Below are 13,136 nucleotides of genomic sequence, written 5' to 3' on the forward strand. Positions count from 1 at the left end.
AGGGAGGGGAGCCCTTTTGTCTTCTGTATTTTCAGTGTGCAATTTTTGTATTCTCTGCCATCATATATGTGATCGTCTCCTTTAAGCCAGTAACAATGGCATTTACTCCTTGCTGCTTGGGTTAGACTTTCTTCCTTTATGGTTTATTGTAATGTCCTGAAGCAAAGAGAAACCTTGTCTGCCCCTTAGAAGCAGAGGGCTGGCTTAGAGGATTAGAGACATTAGAAAGAAAGAAACCTTCAGATTCACCTTTTCTCTGACTTTCACGTTTGGGCAGCGCAAACTCAGCAGCCGAACCTGTGAGAGGTACACGGCTTCCTCCAAGTCTTGTCTGAGTTCCACAGCTCCCTGCAAACTAATCACTCTAATTAGTGGGTAGGAAGGAGCTTCTTTAAATTCCTCAGAAATTAAGACGTGTCATCCGCTTAACATCTTAGCATCTGTTACTGCCTCTTGCACATTTCTCCCCTGCATCAGCCTGAAGGACGCTTTCCTGAACGATTCAGAGAAAAACAAATTAAAATCCTTGAAACAGAGAAGAAATTGTCACCTTCTCCAGCAGGATGAAGCATGTGAGGCACTTTGTCCCTTCCTTATTTCTCCATCTGGTGCATGTTTGCCTGGGTGAGTAAAATCATCGATTTAAATAAGAATATAGGAGGGTCCAGCACAACCTTAAATCCTATGGTAATCCTTACTGATGTGGTAATGTTGTCCTGAAATATTTTCCGTGCCAACTGCTGACCCCCGTGCAATTGTTCCCCTCTGTGCTTACATAGATTTGTTTCAGATGGGCTGTTTTGAAGCGAAGGTGTCAGTAGGCACACCACTAACCTGTTCTTTGTTTTTTGTTTTCTTAAACTCTGCTGTTGTCTGGCAGGAAGTAAGTAACAATTTAATTCTGGCTAATTGCTCGTGTGGTAGGCATAACTTTAAGGCAGAATGTGTTCAGAGCGCTGGGATTGGTGCTGAGGCACCTCAAGCTGCAGACCCGCTCGTGCAGTGCAGGGAGAGGCTTGCGGGCATTGCCAGGAGGGTTAACGTTTTGCAACGATGATGCCCAGAGCAGACTGAGACTTCTTAGAGAGATCCTGCTGCTTGGTTTCGCTCCCTCGATGTTTTATTACATGCTCTTCTTCTCTGCTGGCTGCTGTGTGAACGCACGGTAGCACATAGAAGTGATTGCATTGAAAGTTCCTGTGCAGATAGAACCCTGAAAGCGCACTGCAGCGATGGGTTTGTTGTGCCCTTGTAGTGTTCCCCACGGAGCTCGTGTTTACTGAGCGTCGGTAATAGCTTGGTAACTGCCACCGATGACGTGCTTTTCTTTGGCTTCTGTTTTAATTGCAGTTCAGGCAAATTATGCCCCCTATTTCTTCGACAACGGAGCCAGGAGCACAAATGGGAACATGGCGCTCCTCAGCCTTTCCGAGGACACACCTGTTGGTCAGTATTCAAACACGTACGATTGAAATACGGAGCTGAAGCCAGTTGCTCTTTTGATCAGCAGCATGCTTTTGTCATAGGTGGTGTTAAACACTGTGGGTTTTCTTTTCGAGCTTTTGATTTACAACGGCACATTTGAATCTCAGCTGTAATTTAAAGCATGATGTTTTGCTCCCCTTTCCTCGGTCCGTGTTCACGGCATCAGAGCACGGACCTTTGGGATCTTCTCATCAGGGCTGTAAGTGCTCATGAGAAGAGAGAACAAAATTATCTCCGATAACTTTGTCAGCCCTGAAAAGAGCAAGCTGTACATGGCAAAGTGAGAGGCACGGTTTTCTGTGAAGAGTCACCATGTTCCTCATGTACAGCACAAATGGTAGAATGCATTTCTGCTTAGAGTGAGAACTGCTTGGTAACAACAGTTTCTTCTTAAACAAGTCCAGTTTTGGTTTACTGACAATTCAAAAACTGATGCATTTTCTGACTCAGAATATTTTGTGGGTGGGCTTACACATTTCTTTTTAAAACTGTAATTGCATTTAACAAAAATGCAATAGGAAAAAAATGGATGATTAATAATCAGCATTTCCCGTGGGAAAAGGATAACTTGCTAAGGCCTAAAAAATGCTACATATAATAAATCACTGTCATGAAGACCTCCAGGTGTAGCGCTGGGGTTTTCTTTAGGCTTTGCTTGTTTGTCTGTAAAGAAAAGTACTCAACTATTGCCAACAGAGTACCCGAGCACCCATTTACTATTGCCCATGTGCACACAGGATGGCTGCACCCAGCCCCTCCCCTGGAAGGGCTCAGGCAGCAGTGGAGACAGAGCTGAGGGCAGGCTGAGGGCACAGGCTTCCTAACCGTGGCCAGACATTCAGTACCTGGGGCTTGCTCAAAAATCTCAGTTTCTGGCCAGGAGATTTAAATGCCAGCTAAGATCCACACTGGGCATGTTCGAGGTGAGGAGCAGATGGCTGGGAGGCAGCGACTTCTACTCTTGTTCTTCAACCAGAGAAGCAGAGGGGAAGAAAGCATTGCAGAGCATAGAAGAGACGCATGCAGAGGGTGACCGGGCATTGATCTCGCTTATGATGCAGCAGGGCTTTGCTGTAAGCTCAGCCAGGCTTAGGTGGAAGCCTCAGCTGAGGACCAACAGCAGTACAGAAGCACATGCAGACCAAGAAGCTGAGATTTGTGTTGTGCCTTTGCCCAGATTTGCCTGAAACCACAGCCGGCCTCAGCCACCAGAAATACTCAGCTGGTTGCTGTACCAAGGCTGGATGGTGGGATAGCTTCCATACTCGTGTAGATAGCACCTGTAACATGAGGTGCATACTGGAACAAAGTGAGACCTGACCCAGTCCACATGGGTGACGGCTGCCAGCCCCCACTGCACTGCAGGCAGCCATTCCACTGGGCTCTGACCCTGGTGTGCCGCTGGCCTGCAAGCCTTTACAGAGCATTGGCTGCTCCCTGCTGGGTCTTCAGCAACCTCCACGGGGATGGTGAGCTGAGAGTGGCACGGTCAGAGATGTTCCCCCTTGCAGGGCTGCAGTTTGTACCAGTTTGTCAGTGTTAGTGCTGCAGAAATGAAGGGGCGGGTTGGCATCCGGTCTTCTCTGTGCTCACAAAGAAATGGGAGTTCAGGGAGGATGCTTTATTTGGCTGTGCCTCAGCTGCAGCCAGCATCTGATGGGATCAACACCACAAGCTTTAACAAACCTCCAGAAACGCTACAGGCTTTGGCTCTGCTGAGGTTACGAGTTGTGTGTTAGTTCCAATCGCCAGCACGTGCAGGTGTGGGACATGTGGTAGTTCAGAGCACCGAAAGGAGGTGATGGTTGTCTATGCTGATGCAGAAAGAAATGCTGCAGCTGCAAAAACGTGCCAAGTTCCAGAAAAGCACATTATCGTGCTTGTGTCATCTTTGAGCTGATCTTCTTTTCCCTCGTGGTATACCTCATAGGCAGCTGTGGACCACTGGTTATTTACCTCATGATGTAAGTTTACCATAAAGAAAACAGTTGCTATTTGTATGTGGCAGCTTGGAATTGCCCATGTATCTCCAGATTCCTTTCAGAACTGCAGATCATTAGACGACTTGTTGTCATAGGGGCCAGAGCAGCAGCCCCTTCCAGTGGCACGCATAAGAACCAGGGGAAAAGTAATGAGCTGAAGCGGCAGCTGCAGTTTGAGTAGTCACACAGTGGGGCAGGCAGGGATGTTTGGTGCTGAGCTCTCAGCAAAGAGCTGCCTGTGTACATACAAGACGTATGTGACCCTAATCAAGGTCTTAGAGTGTGTGTGAGATGCTATTTCAGGTTGTTTGCTTCATCTTACCCCATTAATCCTGTAAGCCCTCATAGCAGAACGCTGAGATGCAAAACAAGGCATCGAAGCACGCCCATAAGGGCTCACTTCTGAAAGTCCAGGCAGTGCTTAGGAGATTTCTGCATTCCTCTCATGCTTGCTTTTCTTCTTTCTTTTTTTTCCCCATGCCTCCACATATGTGCTCCCTCCCGCTGAAAGCAGTTTGCAGTAGCACTTCTTTGCGCTCACAGCTCCAGCTCCCCGCTGTCTGCTTCTGGCTGTCTGACAGCTTGAAATCTCTCCATCCTTCAAGCTTCCCCCACGGCTCCTTCAGTTCCTTTGCTGTTTTCTGGCGCAGCCACCTCCACTCCCAAGTCAGCCAGGGTGCAGGTGGAAAGCAGCAGCAGCAGTGGTCCATAAAGAATAGGTCTGGGGTCATGGTTTATGGTCAGTGTCCTCTATTAGCTCCTCGCCCTACGGTGAGCTTGCAGTCCAGAGCTATTTGTGAGCTTGGTGTTGATTGCTCATCGCCTTTCCTGGAGGGGCACATAGAAAACAGGTGAATAACCTCAGGTGGGGTGGCCTGTCCGTGCACGTCCCTCTCAGTTTCTGTTCTGTATCTCCATAACCTGGGTCTCTCTGATAAGGCTCCACGATCACAGCAGGCTGCCATGAGGTACAAGAAAACTACAGAAAAGTGTTTTATATATCAGGCTCAGTTACTGATAATCACGAAGTGCCCGCAGTTGTTTGGATGAAGATATTAATGCACAGTAGAATGACAGACATCCAAGCTTAATAAGAATGATATCAATAAACACTCACCATCTTTTGAAAGTGTGGGTGTTATAACTCCCCTGGAAATTATCACTTCTGTTACACCAAGTCAGTTTACTGTGAAAACTGGCACTTAGTTCTCAGATGTGTAAAAATAGAAATGACGATCTTTCTTTCTCCAGCTTGTGAAGGAAATGTATTGGTGAAGTTAGAAAATTTATTCGGTGGTATGCGCACAAGCGGATGTGCTAAGTAGAGCAGTTAATGAGAGAGAAGTAACGATGGGAGCTAAACAGGAAGGAAGACTTCTGCTTCTATCTCTGAAAGCAAAGAAGTTTACAGATGTCCCTTTGTCTCCTGAGCCCGTGTTTTATCCAGTGGGAGCTCTGCCTTCAGCCCAGGCTGGTTTGTGGGAGGGCCTTTTGGTGCTGCCAAGGTTGTTTCCCTGTTCTACAGCAGCATCGCTTCAGACTCGCCTGGGTTGATAGTCAGGAATTTGTTAGCTGTGTAGACTCTGTGGTGCAAATGGTACAGCTGCACAGGAAAGGCCTCTAAATGAGGAAAAACAGCACTGGTGAATTCAGTTTAGCCGTCAGGGTACAAGCCCATAGTTGGAACCACTGAACTGCCCACATGCCCGTACTTCGCAGCAGGTTTGATTCGCAAAAGCTTTGCCTGCTGCAGAATGGCTAAGTCCCTAGGAAGCAGGCTGATGAAATATTCACCGCTGACATAACCACAGAGAAGTGTTCAGTGGCTACTTTTTCAGGTGCCCATGTGTATACTCTGAATGGAACTGATCCGGAAGGAGATCCCGTGACGTACGGCCTGACCTATGAGGCTGGATCCAGGCGCTACTTTTCTGTTGATGGGAACCTTGGAAACGTGACGCTGATTGAGGAACTTGACAGAGAGGTAGTGTTCAGTGAGATGCCCTCGCTCTGCTTTCCTGGAATTTCCTTGACTTTCACTCGATCGATGTACTTGAGGGACAATGCCAACTTGTTTGTACCTGTGACGTGCAACTTGTAATTCTGAGATGCTATAATTCCCCCATCGGGTTGTTTTCCAGTTGACTTGAACCACTGACACTACGATCAAAATTCTGGCAGCTGAGGGCTTTTTTTCAAGCTTCTGTCAGCAGAGTTTATTTTTTATTCATATCTGCCCCTATCTGCACACTATCAAGAACAGTCCTTTAATCCTCAGACACAACTAAATTTCTTCAGAACTCTCCTGTCATATTGGGAAGTAGAAATTTATATAAGCGGTGTCTGAGGACACATTTCTGGTTATTTCACCCTCTGTTAACCCTCAATCACTTGGGTTAAAGATGGGAGTGAAGACAACTTTCTTCTGAGAGCGCAGATGTCACCCATCGTGTTGCGCACGCATTAAAGGCAACAAAATACTGAGTAAACCTTTCAAAATGCTGCATACTGACACAGAATAATTTTCAACTAATAATGCTGTTCTAGGAAGTATTTCTTTACAAAGATGACTGATTTTTTTCAATAGTGCTTCATAATGCCACATGAATTCCTGGAGCAGCCATCTCTTGACCATAAGTCCAGAAAGCCTGCGGAGTACTTTAGCTGAAGGCTCTGAGGGGTCTCCTTAGTCTCTGCTGCGGTGGTTTTCTTGTATCAGTTGCTATTTTCTTGTACATGCTGAGATGTGTTTAAGTCTGCAGTTCCTCCCCCAGTAAGAGCAAAAGCATCTAACCAATGTATGCTACTGTTTTACAGAAAGAAGATGAGATTGAAGTCATCGTCAGTATTTCAGATGGCATGAGTACAGTAAGTATTTAACTCTAACTTGTCCATCTGCTCAGCCTGCAATTGTACCTCCTTTCATTAAATTACCTTGCAGGGACTATCTCATCTTATCAGAAAATACAACCTCATTAGAGCCTCACCTCCTGATTCAAGAAACACCAGACTGCCAGTAACTCAGATCTCGCTCCAGTTTTTTGAGGGTAATTACAGCGTGAGCTGAAAGCTTGACATAGTAGTTCACAGAATAACAGCAGCTTCCCATGAATTTTCAGTGGGAATCATAACTAAGAAAGAGATGAAGATTTTTTTGGCGCTAAGTATAAAAGGACTGTAACCAGTTAGACATGCAAAGCTGACTGGCCCTCCACCCCCATAATGTTTCTCCAGAGTGACATTAAGAAGATTTCCTGAGGCCAAGGTGGTTTTCTTGACTGCTGCTGGACACAGCTTTGATCATGTCTAATCATTAAGGGCTTATATGAGGCACAAGCAGCCAGCCCTAGTTCTACAAATTTGCATGACATTTTCAGTTTACACGGCCAGCATATTAGTCTGCCTGTAAGAGGACCTGGGCTTTGCCCCTAGACACACCACAACAGTCCAATTCTCTGACTACCCCTAAAATCAGATAACTCTAGAGCTCTTCCTCATCTCAAACAAACGGAGCGAAATTATCCTATGTTTGGAGTGCACCTACGCCCCACTGGCACAACAGCTCTCATCATGTCTGTAAATAGCTATTAATGGGATCACATCCACTTGCCCACTTTGCAGAAATCCGTGTAGTTCTGTTGATCAAATATATTTTGGTTCTGTGGTTTTAAAAAGGCATATTGTTCAGGCTAGACTGTTAAATACTAAAAGCATGTAATCACACATTCAAATTCTGCGTGCAGTTGACCTAGAAAAATTATATCAATTGAGATATTAATTAATGCTCTTGGCTGTCAGGTACCAACTTATGCAGTGTTTTAGTGTTTTAGGTATTCTCATAAAATGCGTCGCAGTAGCTTGAATGCCATAAAACAGAAAAAAGACTTTTGAAAATTGGCCTCAGTCTACAACCTGCTATATAAAGAGCAAGAGTCATAATGAGTTCTTCACATTGTCCTCCAGGTTTCAGAGAAAGTGAGGATCCTTGTAACAGATGCTAATGATGAGAGCCCGGAGTTCATCAATACACCTTACATAGTCCAAGTCCCAGAGGTTGGTGAAGTCTCTTTGCATGCTATCTTTCAGTAGAATGTAAAGAAGAGCCAGAATGTTTTCACTGAAGTCACAAGATGTGTAGGGCTAATTCGCATTCTTTTATTATGGGGTTTGGCCAAAGTTGATATGGACTTAAGGCATGCTACTTAGCAGGTAAGTTCCACAATGTGATTTTAGAATTGGTTTCGGTTGAAATAGAGTACGCTCTGTTTTAGCAGATCTCCTGTCCTGTTTCTTCCAGAAAGCTTTACTTCCTTGTTCAGCTTCAGTTTCCTCCATTCTTAATTTCCTGCCTGTTTAGTTCCCTCATTCATTAGTGTTTTTTCTACCATCACTCCCTTTCTCTGCCTCCTTGCACGCTCCATTTTCACTTTTTGTAGTTCTGCTGCTTTGCCACTTCTCTCTGAATCTTGTACTTCTTTTTGGTCACAGAACTCTCCCTCTGGCAGCAGTATTTATAAGATCGAGGCAGTGGACAGAGACACTGGTTCTGGAGGAAGCATCACCTACTTCTTGCAGGTAAAGTATCTTCTGTACCTTCAAGACTCATCTCTCATTTAAGATTCAGAGGACTGAGCTGCTACTAGTGTCTATAGGGACAATTCTTTAGCACGCGCAAGAAAACAAGCTTTGGCAAACATATATTGTCTGCCAGTGAGCAGCCGAGCACGGGGCTTTTTCCAGTAAGCCAATAGACTCTGAAGCCAGGAACAGCTATTTCAAGCTTCCAGGCCTAGTTAATATACTTCTGTAACAAAAAAATAACTAAATAAGTCTAGATTTTGAAAAAATGCTTTGGCACAGTTCTTAAGTTGCTCAGAAAGAACACTCAGAAGGTTTGGTGCGGGCAGGTAGCAATGTCTATCAAAAGGACAAAGAGTGTCTGATAGTGACCGCGGTACACGGTAACCCAAAGTTGTGTGTTTATGGATTCTCTCCATAAGGGGAGGGAGACATTGTCAGGCCCTTTTGAAAGTCGGATGTCTTTTAGGTTTCTGTTCACTATGAAGAATACTTTTGAAATCCACACTGAAGCTACCTGATTTATTCTGAATAATGAAAGGCTTGTGGCTGGTTCATGAATTGTTCATGAACACACAGAGGTGAAATTCATCACATACATTATTCACCCAAGCTGTATCATTATTCTAGTCTTTTCCCTTAGCAGATGAAATAGAAGATTAATCGCTACAGAAATTTTATTTCTGTACCTGTAATCTTCTGCTGTTCCTCCTTCCCTTTTCCTCTAGAACATCCACGCTAATAAGTTCACAATAGACCGTCACAGCGGCGTCCTGCGCATCAAATCGGGGGTTACCCTGGACTACGAGAAGTCAAGAACGCATTTTGTCGTCGTGGTAGCCAAGGTACAAAGCTTTCTGCTGAAACTGGAGGAGATGAAGGATTGCATTTGAGTAGGGAAATTAAGGTTAAAAAAAAATAAGACAAGTAATGTTGAGACAGCAGAGTCACTCCCTCTGCCACATCTGAAGGAGCAGAGAGTACCAGGGAGAGGCAAAGTGGAAAGCTGGCCAGCGCCTGCTGCCTGGCAACATCCTGAGGTGGCCAGGGCAGATTCCCCACACAGAGTTCAGTCACCAGTGCCAGCGCAGAGATCTCCTCTGAAGAAAGTCAACAGTATGCTTTGATAGTCACTCAGAAACAAACATAGGCATCGTCAGCCCCAGCTTTGGGATGCATCAGTCCCTTTGGACTCCCTCATGCTGCCTGGCACGCGGCCCTGTCACAACAGCAGCAGAGCTCTCGAAGAGTTTATCTTCATTTCTTCATTCCACACCTCTGCCACTTTGTGTGATCTCACATAAATCCCACAGCTGCTGCTGCAAATCCTTTCTTGCCACTGTTGCTCTCAGCAGTATGGTGCCTGTGGCAGTTTCCCAAGTAAAGTCTCCCAGGATCCTGCGGAGAGCGGTCAAGCAGCCAGCCACATGGGTGGAAACAGAATAACTTTGCTGCTACTTACAGTGACTGTGAGGTTCTTGTTTTGAGAAAAATATGCAGACTATGTTATTTATTTAGCCAGGATTCAGCTGATGAATAATAACACAATTTGGGCAAACTGCTGCCTTTGGGAAGTAAGGAGCAAATCTCTTCCCTAGGATGGAACTCTCAGAATGGCCACAGCAGATAGGCAGAACAATTCACACCAGCATGGCCACAGACCTCTGGATGGTGCTCTGAGGCTGAGGGCATTAAAAGCTTCTGAAACTGTGAGGCATTTCTCTAATTGGCCTTGCCGTACCACCAGGTCTCCAGAGACTGTTTATATGCTGTGGTTAATGCACAGCTCCTGGGTTTGTGCTCCACCACGCTCTCACTTAGGCCATAGAAGAACCCCTGAGAGACTTTGGTCACACTCAGCTGTTTAATCTTCCTCTGAAAATGCACTGCTTTGCTACTGCAAAGACTGCTGTCTTGATATGCTAACTTTTGGCATCTGTTTCTAGCTTTCTCTTATCATCTCTCCCCACAAAAAATAACCAAAAAGAACAAACAAAAAGAAAAAACAGCTTGAATTCTCAGTCCTTCGTGCTGTTGATTAAGTAATAACATATGACTGCATAAATAGGCACAACTACATTAATAGAAGGAAGTGCTTCTGAGGCTTCACAAGGTGCCTGCCCAATCAGAGAGAAAGTGGAACAGATGGAAAAGGGATGGGAACAGGGCAGTACAAAGGAGTGCGCACTGGGAGAAATAAGAAATTCCTGGAACTGTGTTTGTGAAGACTCACATGATGCACACAGTGCCATAAATGGATTTGCCTGCATATTTCAGCACAGGGATCTGACGCAGAATTCTTTTCTAGGATGGCGGTGGGAAACTGAGGGGAGACAACAAAGTGTTCTCAGCCACAACAACTGTTACTGTCAACGTGGAGGATGTTCAGGACACTCCTCCCATGTTCATTGGCACTCCCTACTATGGATACGTCTATGAGGATACACTTGCGGTAAGTCCTGCTTTTGGCCTGTATAAGTGCAGTTTTTCATGTCTCACACAAGGTAAACACATGCTCTGAGCTGCCATGCTGTCCTCTTGGCATCATCTGGGCTGAGGCAACCCTGACATCTGCGTAGCACAGGACACTTTCTGCTCATCTAGGCAGGAGGAAGGGCCCAGGAAATCCTACTGGGCCTAAAAGCACCAGAACACGAAGCAAGCAGGGGCATACTGAGGGGAACCACATGAGTTCTCCTAAAGACTTATCTGCTGGAACAGCATGCTGCTGTTGCAGATAGGCCCCTTACCCATCACAGACAGTCTAAGGAGTACAGTGATCTCCTAGCTGTGCCATCATCTCAGAAACTCCTACTGTCCGATTTGCTCAAACGGGAATGTAGACTTTAGCCAGTCAGTGTTTTGTTCCTATTACAGTGCTTTCAGCCACACAGCAGTCTTGATGCTGCTGATGCTTCCAGCCACATATCACTCCAGAAGCTGCAAACTAACCAGTCTTCTCTACAGCTAAGCAGAGGCACAATACTAAATATGGATCAACTTTCACCCAGATACATATGTTTCAGTTAACATTTTCTTCATACATAGGATAAAAAATGGTATCTACTTACGAAGCTTATCCTTAGACTATTGTTGGTGTGTTGGCACCCCAGTCACATCATTCTTCTCCCATATCAGGAAAGTTCACGTCTTCAATTTCTATCCTAAAATGCAAGGTAAATTCATTACAGTATGCTGCATTTCCATCTGTAGGCTGTTACATTTCAGCAGGGCGGAGTAATGCTTGCATGCTTTGTGGATGTTCAGAAAGTATGGTACATTGACTTATTCTAAGTTACATATAAACCTTGAAATAACTATCAGGTACAAACAAATCAGTATTTACCATGGGACTAGCAACTGCCATAGGGCATCACAGTAGCAAAGCAAAGCAATCAGGTCTCAGATTTGTTACTCCAAATCCGAAGAAAAAGATGAGTGGCCGGGCACTGGGCAAACAGGCACAGTCTCTTGGCAGGAACATGTTTCTCAATGGAAATCAGTGGAACTCAGGGGGTCCCCCATACAGCATGAGAAAAGGATCGCTATTCCCTCCACACCATACAGCAGAAAGATTCACTGAAATTCAGTTTATTAATACACCACTGCGATTTCATTGTGCTTTGATCTCAACGCACAAACCCTAATTCCTTATTTCTCCCCAGGGCTCCGAGGTCCTCACTGTCGTCGCACTCGATGGAGACAGAGGAAAGCCAAACGGTATTCATTACTGCTTTGTGAATGGTGAGTAGACTTGGCTCATATGAAATCTGAATGGAAGTCAAATTTAGATGTGACATTGAATTAGAGAGAGATGAGCCTAAAGCTTAATAACACTGTAACCAACTCTCATGGAATAGCATCAGATAACTCAAACCACTCAAGGGCCCTGCCTACCAGAAAAATAAGATAGGATTCACTGAGTTTCAGTAACTGCTTCACAGCACTGTGCTTCGAGTTGTTAACGTGGTCCATTTGTTAGGCATTAGTAGGCTGTGTGTCGCTTCAGAAAACATAAAGGGAAACACATTTGGTGCCACTGAACATCTCTGTCATTTAATCTAGGAAATGAGAAAATGCATTGGGAGACACAGACATGGCATTAAGAGGACTATTTTTATTAATACTCTCATGGAAGTGGGTAAATGACCAAAACTCTGGCTTCCTTGGAAGAAATAATGTTTACTAGTGAAGAGAATCTGTTAACCATACTGTAAGAAAGAATATATTACCAAAACATTAATACTCATCTGAGGGCGTCTGTAGCCTGTCTTTTAATAGCATGAGTACAAAGCTTGCTGAATAGATGATTCATTATCTAGTGAAGACAACCACTTAGCTCCAAGCTACACCTTTGGTTTTGTTTGGTTTTCTCTTCATTCAAAACAGGACTTCAATAGTAACAGGGCACTCAGTCTTCCAGGACCCCACAGTTTCATACAAGAACTGTGAAGCTGACTTGCAGAGCTATTCAGGAAATTGTTCAGTGTGTTATATTGTCTAAATAGCAATGTCTAGAGCAGATGGAGAGGGTCAAAGTTCAGATTTTGTCTTCACATGGAATGGAACTCATGCTGCCATCCCTTCTCCCCTGATGCAAGGGAATAGGTAGAGTAGGGATTGCAAAAGAGAAAAACAGATGAAAAATGAGAAAAGTTAAAAAGAAAAGTGGAGAATGAGAAGGAAAAACAAATAAGTGGGACAGAAAGAAGCTAAACAAGGGAGAAAACTGTTGAGGCAGTGTAAAGAAAGGCAGATGAACCAGAGGAGTTGGAGGAACATGTATGAGGCACATTAAAATGAGCATAGCTGTCAGGTCAGTGGGTCAATGGAAGTGATCTACCCTCTCTACTCTGCTGTATCTGAAGGACCACGTCCAGCTCTTGGCTCCCCAGTTAAAGACAGAATACTCCTAGAGAGAGTCCATCGGAGGGCCACAATGATGATGAGGGGCCTGGAACACCTCCCATATGAGGGAAGGTTGAGAGATATGGGACTGTTCAATCTGGAGAAGAGAAGGTTAGGGTGGGGTGGTAGGAAATCAGCAAACAGGAATCTTATGAAGAATAAGACTTTTTTTATTCGGATTGT

At 44.8% G+C, this 13,136-nt stretch overlaps 1 protein-coding gene across 1 annotated transcript in view; it reads left to right on the forward strand.

Annotated features, from left to right (window-relative positions):
• The first annotated feature begins 410 nt into the window (after positions 1-410).
• CDHR1 (cadherin related family member 1) overlaps positions 411-13,136 on the forward strand; it is a 29,582-nt gene continuing 16,856 nt past the window's right edge. The window contains exons 1-9 of the mRNA XM_072340596.1: positions 411-624; positions 1,351-1,446; positions 5,306-5,451; positions 6,285-6,335; positions 7,431-7,520; positions 7,956-8,042; positions 8,774-8,890; positions 10,354-10,497; positions 11,711-11,789. Of these exons, the coding sequence (XP_072196697.1) occupies positions 564-624; positions 1,351-1,446; positions 5,306-5,451; positions 6,285-6,335; positions 7,431-7,520; positions 7,956-8,042; positions 8,774-8,890; positions 10,354-10,497; positions 11,711-11,789 (871 nt within the window). The 5' untranslated portion in view covers positions 411-563. The remainder of the gene's footprint in view (positions 625-1,350; positions 1,447-5,305; positions 5,452-6,284; positions 6,336-7,430; positions 7,521-7,955; positions 8,043-8,773; positions 8,891-10,353; positions 10,498-11,710; positions 11,790-13,136) is intronic.

Source organism: Excalfactoria chinensis, chromosome 6 (genome assembly GCF_039878825.1).
Source record: "Excalfactoria chinensis isolate bCotChi1 chromosome 6, bCotChi1.hap2, whole genome shotgun sequence".
Classification (NCBI taxonomy): domain Eukaryota; kingdom Metazoa; phylum Chordata; class Aves; order Galliformes; family Phasianidae; genus Excalfactoria; species Excalfactoria chinensis.